This window comes from Nicotiana tomentosiformis, chromosome 7 (genome assembly GCF_000390325.3).
Source record: "Nicotiana tomentosiformis chromosome 7, ASM39032v3, whole genome shotgun sequence".
Lineage (NCBI taxonomy): Eukaryota > Viridiplantae > Streptophyta > Magnoliopsida > Solanales > Solanaceae > Nicotiana > Nicotiana tomentosiformis.
Genome location: NC_090818.1, coordinates 88,001,085 through 88,009,790, shown reverse-complemented (window position 1 = coordinate 88,009,790; position 8,706 = coordinate 88,001,085). Strand labels below are relative to the sequence as shown.

Sequence of the window (8,706 nt, the reverse complement as noted above, 5' to 3'; positions counted from 1 at the left end):
GCTTCTGCTATAGCTACAGCTACTGCTACTGCTACTGCTACTCCTATTGCTACTGCTACTGCTACTGCTACTGCTACTGCTACTACTACTCCTACTGCTACTGCTACTGTTACTCCTACTGCTACTCCTACTGCTACTGCTACTCCTACTGCTACTCCTACTGCTACTGCTACTCCTACTCCTACTGCTACTGCTACTGCTACTGCTACTACTGCTGCTATTGCTACTACTGCTGTTGCTACTGCTACTGCTACTACTGCTACTGTTGCTGTTGTTGCTACTGCTACTGTGGCTGATGCTGATGCTGCTACTGCTACTGCTACTGCTACTGGTGCTGCTACTACTGCTACTGCTGCTACTGCTGCTACTACTGCTACTGCTGCTACTGCTGCTATTACTACTACTACTGCTGCTATGCCGCTGCTGCTACCGCTACTGCTACTGCTGCCGCTGCCACTACTGCTACTGCTACTGCTACTACTACTACTATTGCTATTGCTACTGCTACTGCTCCTATTGTTGTTGCTGCTGCTGCGGCTACTGTTGCTACTCCTGCTACTACTGCTGCTACTACTGCTACTGCTACTACTACTGCTGCTACTGCTGCCTACTACCTACTGCTACTACTGCCAACTGCTACTACTACTGCTGCAACTGCTGCCTACAGCCTACTGCTACTGCTGCTGCTGCTACTGCTTCTGCTACTGCTACTCCTACTACTGCTGCTGCTACTGCTACTGTTGCTGCTACTGCTACTGCTATTTCCACTACTACTATTGCTGCTGATGTTGCTGCTGTTGTTGCTGCTGCTACTGTTACTGCAACTACTGCTGCTACTGCTATTGCTGCTACTGCTACTGCTCCTGCTCCTGCTCCTACTGCTACTCCTACTGCTACTACTACTCCTCCTCCTCCTACTACTACTGCTACTGCTACTGCTACTACTGCTACTACTGCTACTATTGCTACTGCTTCTGCTACAGCTACAACTACTGCTACTGCTACTGCTACTCCTATTGCTACTGCTACTGCTACTCCTACTGCTACTGCTACTACTATTCCTACTGCTACTCCTACTGCTACTGCTACTGTTACTCCTACTGCTACTCCTACTCCTACTGCTACTCCTACTGCTACTCCTACTGCTACTGCTACTCCTACTCCTACTGCTACTGCTACTGCTACTGCTACTACTGCTGCTATTGCTACTACTGCTGTTGCTACTGCTACTGCTACTACTGCTACTGTTGCTGTTGTTGCTACTGCTACTGTGGCTGATGCTGATGCTGCTACTGCTACTGCTACTGCTACTGGTGCTGCTACTACTGCTACTGCTGCTACTGCTGCTACTACTGCTACTGCTGCTACTGCTGCTACTACTACTACTACTGCTGCTATGCCGCTGCTGCTACCGCTACTGCTACTGCTGCCGCTGCCACTACTGCTACTGCTACTGCTACTACTACTACTATTGCTATTGCTACTGCTACTGCTCCTATTGTTGTTGCTGCTGCTGCTACTGTTGCTACTCCTGCTACTACTGCTGCTACTACTGCTACTGCTACTACTACTGCTGCTACTGCTGCCTACTACCTACTGCTACTACTGCCAACTGCTACTACTACTGCTGCAACTGCTGCCTACAGCCTACTGCTACTGCTGCTGCTGCTACTGCTTCTGCTACTGCTACTCCTACTGCTGCTGCTGCTACTGCTACTGTTGCTGCTACTGCTACTGCTATTTCCACTACTACTATTGCTGCTGATGTTGCTGCTGTTGTTGCTGCTGCTACTGTTACTGCAACTACTGCTGCTACTGCTATTGCTGCTACTGCTACTGCTACTGCTCCTGCTCCTACTGCTACTCCTACTGCTACTACTACTCCTCCTCCTCCTACTACTACTGCTACTGCTACTGCTACTACTGCTACTACTGCTACTATTGCTACTGCTTCTGCTACAGCTACAACTACTGCTACTGCTACTGCTACTCCTATTGCTACTGCTACTGCTACTCCTACTGCTACTGCTACTGCTACTACTATTCCTACTGCTACTGCTACTGTTACTCCTACTGCTACTCCTACTGCTACTGCTACTCCTACTACTACTCCTACTGCTACTCCTACTGCTACTGCTACTCCTACTCCTACTGCTACTGCTACTGCTACTGCTACTACTGCTGCTATTGCTACTACTGCTGTTGCTACTGCTACTGCTACTACTGCTACTGTTGCTGTTGTTGCTACTGCTATTGTGGCTGATGCTGATGCTGCTACTGCTACTGCTACTGCTACTGGTGCTGCTACTACTGCTACTGCTGCTACTGCTGCTACTACTGCTACTGCTGCTACTGCTGCTACTACTACTACTACTGCTGCTATGCCGCTGCTGCTACCGCTACTTCTACTGCTGCCGCTGCCACTACTGCTACTGCTACTGCTACTACTACTACTATTGCTATTGCTACTGCTACTGCTCCTATTGTTGTTGCTGCTGCTGCGGCTACTGTTGCTACTCCTGCTACTACTGCTGCTACTACTGCTACTGCTACTACTACTGCTGCTACTGCTGCCTACTACCTACTGCTACTACTGCCAACTGCTACTACTACTGCTGCAACTGCTGCCTACAGCCTACTGCTACTGCTGCTGCTGCTACTGCTTCTGCTACTGCTACTCCTACTGCTGCTGCTGCTACTGCTACTGTTGCTGCTACTGCTACTGCTATTTCCACTACTACTATTGCTGCTGATGTTGCTGCTGTTGTTGCTGCTGCTACTGTTACTGCAACTACTGCTGCTACTGCTATTGCTGCTACTGCTACTGCTACTGCTCCTGCTCCTACTGCTACTCCTACTGCTACTACTACTCCTCCTCCTCCTACTACTACTGCTACTGCTACTGCTACTACTGCTACTACTGCTACTATTGCTACTGCTTCTGCTACAGCTACAACTACTGCTACTGCTACTGCTACTCCTATTGCTACTGCTACTGCTACTCCTACTGCTACTGCTACTGCTACTACTATTCCTACTGCTACTGCTACTGTTACTCCTACTGCTACTCCTACTGCTACTGCTACTCCTACTGCTACTCCTACTGCTACTGCTACTCCTACTCCTACTGCTACTGCTACTACTACTGCTACTACTGCTGCTATTGCTACTACTGCTGTTGCTACTGCTACTGCTACTACTGCTACTGTTGCTGTTGTTGCTACTGCTACTGTGGCTGATGCTGATGCTGCTACTGCTACTGCTACTGCTACTGCTGCTGCTACTACTGCTACTGCTGCTACTACTGCTACTACTGCTACTGTTGCTACTGCTGCTACTACTACTACTACTGCTGCTATGCCGCTGCTGCTACTGCTACTGCTACTGCTGCCGCTGCCACTACTGCTACTGCTACTGCTACTGCTGCTACTCTGCTACTACTATTACTACTACTGCTACTACTGCTACTACTGCTGCTGCTACTGCTCCTACTGCTACTGCTGCTACTGCTGCTACTGCTCTTACTGCTAATGCCACTGCTGCTATGGCTACTGCTACTGCTGTTGTTGCTGCCGCCGCCGCTGCCGCTCCTGCTACTGCTACTGCTACTACTGCTACTACTGCTTCTGCTGCTGCTGCCGCTATTGCTGCTACCGCTCCTCCTCCTGCCGCTGCCGCCGCTGCCGCCTGCTGCTGCTGCTGCTAGTGCTGCTGCTACTTCCTAAAAACAAAAACAAACTCGTTGGGATGAGTCACCCGGTTCAAACAAATACTACCTTTGGAAAGAACCATGGCCTTAAGAAAACCAAAGGCTTATTATCTACAAAAGTATAAAAGAAGCTACTAACGAGCTAAAAACACAATACAAAATTATGCTCGCTAGTCGAATATAGTATAGAAAATATCGTATCCACAAGGATTGGATTTGAACAGTGTTTTTGTAGCTTCTAGTTTTAATTGCTATCCAAGATGATCAACAATTTAGAGTTGTGTGATTCAAAACTAAAATTTACTAAAAGTCTAAACTATTGGCTAATGACAATCACAACAAGAGTTATCAAGAAGATATCAAAGGGAGAAAATAGGGGTTGATTGGATAGGTGTAAGATACTTGTTTGTGAATTAACTATAGTTACTTCACTTCTATGGTTCAAGTGAGTCTCTCGAATTCACTCTATTATGTTCAAACATTCAGCAGAAACTCCTCTCTTGATTAAGTCTCAACCTTACAATGTGAACTAAGTTATGCTTGCTGAAGATATGCAAGAATTCGTAGTGGATTGATCCTTAGGAGAACCTCTTTCGATTATCCTCCTAACTAGGTCTAAACATTAATTCAACTAGCCTATTTTGATTACTAACAAGAATCAATAAATTCAACCAATAAGATAATGCAAAACATCACAAATTATGCCTCTTTCGATTACATAAACAAGTGAATATACATGCAACAATAAAAATACCCAAAACATTTCAATACATAAAACTAGAGTTAATATCCACAAACAATTCTCAAAACACCAAATCCATCAATCCCTAAGGAAGAATTACCCTGTGGATATGGAAAAATTCATCACAATTAAGTTTAAGTCAAAGGAAAACATAAAACATCCAAACCCTTATCTTGAGTGAGGATGAATGGTGAAATCCTTGTGCTCTTGCTTCTCCCTATTATCCTTAGTTTTCTTAGGTCTACATTATGTCAAAAGTCCTCAAAAAATCGTTTTTCCATGTATATATACCAAGTAGGGTCAGGACCAAATAAATACACCTTCTCCTACGTGAAATAGGACACTTTTTCGGAGTTTGCCGTGCGCGGCAGCGCACTTGGCCGCGCACTTTTCACCCTGTTCTGCCTCATCTGCGCGCCCAATGCGCGACCAGTGCGCGACCACGCACATGGGTGGCGTTCTGTTGGGACTTTGGGAAAATGTAAACCATTATGGTTGTATCCCATTTAAATAGCTTTGCAACGATATATATTGGAGCCCAAACGGAGTTCTGAGCAAAATGTTATGTGCAGTTTACTGGACACTACGCAATATGCCTACTCGATTCTTCGTTTCGTTCCACTATCATCCGTTGATCCCTGAACAGGATCCCGACTTAATCCTTGGGCTTTTACTTAGACTTCAAAGCTCCCGACTAGCTTGAATTCATTCCATAACATCTACATAGATCGGAATCACTCCTACAAGGAATAAAATACCCAATTAATGCAAAACACTAGCGATTAAAGCTCCAACTCAATTAAATTACAGTAAATTAAACTGCGATAAGCGACTAAAATATGAGATTATAGCCTGCCATCAACACCCCACACTTAAACCATTGCTCGTCCTCGAGCAATTAAACTAAACTTCATAATGAGATTACCTTTTTAAACAACTCTCATAACTCATCATACTAAGAATATTTAAAATAGACTAAGCACAATAGTGTAGTCATTACCTTTCCTTCATGAATAAAGTGCCCTCACACAACAAAAGAGAGTAGTTCCACACACCATAAAAATTTAGAACAATCAAGAATTCAAGATAGAAAGAATTCACTCACTCTCTGAGTTACCACTCAACAAAGATCATTTTTCACAATTATACACCTACATAAATTTTTCTTTTTCTTTTTCAATTCAAGTGGCTCTTACTTTTTCAATTCAGTGCACATTCTCCTTATTTCATTAGTTCCACTCAAAAGCCAACCCAATTACCCCACACTTCAACTTTTACAAAGTTCATACAATTTCAAGTGCTCAAGATAGGTAAATAGTTCAAATAAATGGTCAATTCAAACTAATGGGTAATGCTTGTAATGTGGTTGCCAAAACAAAAAAAAATAGGATTACAGGCTCAAAAGGGTTAACTACGATACATAACAATTAGGTGGGTAAAACATATAACTGGCTCAACAAAGAAATGCCTATATCACTTTCAAGACTGAATAAAACTACTATTTCGCTTTGCAAACACACGGGGCAAGTTCTAGACATCAAATGCAATGCAAAAAATAACACAAAACCTCAGATACATGGCACATAACTCACTCAAGATTGGATTCATCAAGACACTCTAGTCAAAGCAGTTAAGCAAAGTTAAGATTATACAATTAAAGGTACTTACACAATAGTCAAAACCTAAGCCTAAGCGTCACAACTAAAGCACTCACTATTCTCAAGGCATAACAAAGTCAAGAGATATTGCTTCCATTTCAAACCATAGCACAAGGTTTGCTACTCCTAACAAAAATAAAAACTAACTACACCCGGTTCAAACAAAACCCTTGGAAAAGAACCGCGGCACAAAGAAAAACCAAGGGGTAATTAATACACTAACTACAAAAGAAAATCTTTTTGTCTTTTTCTTTCAATAAAAATCCTTCAAGAAACCAGTAGAATGATATCCATCGTCGGGAAAAATCAAAAAGTTTAAATTTTTTATGTTGTTTTTCAATTTTTTCTATCTCTAACTACTAAAATTAATAAAAACTAAAATACATATACATACAACATACAAATATCCCCCTACCCCACACTTTTAAGTTGTGGCATGTCGCCATGACACACAATTAAAAAGTATAAGGTAAAGGAAACTTTCCTGAATTTTTAGTCGGGTCTGAGTTGAAGTCGGGCTCCATTCCATTCGCCCGAACTAGTACAAACATCCATGCGGACAACTTCTTCTCAGCCTTCTTGGGGTACCCCCACACTTATCTTTATCAATCACTGGAGCCTACTCTCTTGAACTCTTTAGCTTCTACTTAACACTTGCAGCTGGCTTCTCCTTTTTCACTCCAATTGCTACATTCATCTCAAAAGTCACCGTTTCCTCACCCACTCTAAGTATGAGTTTTCTATCATGTATATCCAGTATAGTTCTACCCGTTGCTAAAAATGGTCTTCCTAGGATGAGGGGGACCTATTTGTTCTCCTCCATATTCACCACTATGAAATCTACAGGAAATATGAACTTATCGTAAAACTCCCTAGATTTCCATACTTTTGTGTGAGTTTGTTTTGCAATATTGCATTTCAATGCTCTGTAAGTTTGACCACTAAGGTCTCTTCTATCTTCCTCTTCTTTGTAAGGATCTCCTTCATGAACTTTGCGTAAGCTGGCATTTGTGAGAGAACTTCTATGAATGCCAAATTTACATTAACCTGTCTCAACATATCTAGAAATCTCTCAAACTGCTTATCCAGCTTTTCTCTATAGAGCTTTTGGGGAAAAGGTAAAGCAGGCATGTGCTAGCTCTCTTCATTGGATTCCTCCCTTCTTGAAGTTTCCTCCTTTTTCTTTTTTTCAGCTCCCTTCTTCCCTTTTTTCTTCTTAGTCTTTTTATCACCATCTTCAATTTTCAGCTCCTTCCTAGTTTCTTTTTCAGGCGCAACTTCTTTGTGAATTGGAGTGGGATCTTTCAAAAATTGTCCACTTCTCAAGGTCACAACATCTACCGTTTATTTGGGATTCTTTTTAGTATTAGCTGGCAGAGTACCTGGGATTCTCTCAGATAATATAGTTGCAATTTGTCTCACTTGTCTCTCCAAACTTCGCAAATATGTCCCAATCTTGACAATGAATGACTTAATCAGATCTTCTAACCCAAACTGAATTGGTTGTTGAGGCTAAAACTACGGCCTCTACTGATTCAAAAAACTAGAAGCACCTTGAAATCTGGAGTTATTTGGTTGCCATGCATTTGCTGTACAACCAGGTAAAATCCATGAAAAACCGGGGTGCTTCTGACCCATTGCATTGAAGTTGTAATTACCAACAACATTAACTTCCTCGATCGAGGCTTGACACTCATGAGTAAGGTGTCCTCTTCCACATATATCACATGCTGCAAGAGGCTTACTGTGTATTAAAGCTAAAGTTAGCTTCCTTATTTCCTTTACCGTGGCATCAAGTTGAACCTGCACTTATGTGTTAGCGTCAACTTGGAGAACACCAGTCGTTCTTCTTCTTTCAGCAACTTCAGAGGGCCACTGATTTGCATCCTCAGACAACTCATCTAGAATAATGACTATCTCCTCTGAAGTCTTTTTCATCAACGGACCTCCAGCTGCGTTGCTCAATGTTCTGCATGAAGTTGATGTCAATCCATCCCAAAAATCTTGGAGTTGCATCCAGAGTTCTATTCCACTATACTGACACTTACGTACTATTTCTTTGAACCTCTCCCAAGCTTCAAACACTGTTTCAGTCTCATTCTAATAGAAGTTGTGGATTTCCCTTCTGAACTTGCCTATCTTAGCTGATGAGAAATATTTGTCTAGAAATGTTCTGGTCATCTCATCCCATATTCTAATCGATCCATTAGGAAAGCTTCGAAGCCAGTGCTTTGCATCGTCTTTGAGAGTGAAGGGGTATGCTCTTAAATATACTGCATCTTGTGACACACCATTATATTAGAAGGTGTTCATAATCTCCTCGAAGTCCATCAGCTGATTGTTTCGATCTTCATTCATCTTTACTCTAAAGACACAACTGTTTTGGAGGGTTTGAAGTAACCCCTGCTTTATCTCAAAATTATTAGCTACAACAGTAGGTGGTCTCACACTCGATAAGCCTGGGTTGTAGACTGGTCTAGCATAATCACCAAGTGGTATTCCGGCACCGGGAGCTATATTTCCGAATTGGTCTGCACCCACGGGTCGATTTTGTGCAATTCTTTGAGCCCAACCTTCTCTGTATTCGCAGGGAGATT

At 42.8% G+C, this 8,706-nt stretch overlaps 1 protein-coding gene across 1 annotated transcript in view; it reads left to right on the top strand.

The window, feature by feature from the left end:
* Positions 1-3,531, top strand: part of LOC138895949 (uncharacterized) — a 14,238-nt gene extending 10,707 nt beyond the window's left edge. The window contains exons 3-6 of the mRNA XM_070180715.1: positions 1-411; positions 668-1,393; positions 1,647-2,378; positions 2,635-3,531. The exon at positions 1-411 is cut by the window's left edge and continues 312 nt beyond it. Coding sequence (XP_070036816.1) covers positions 1-411; positions 668-1,393; positions 1,647-2,378; positions 2,635-3,531 — 2,766 coding nt within the window. The remainder of the gene's footprint in view (positions 412-667; positions 1,394-1,646; positions 2,379-2,634) is intronic.
* The last annotated feature ends 5,175 nt before the right edge of the window (positions 3,532-8,706 follow it).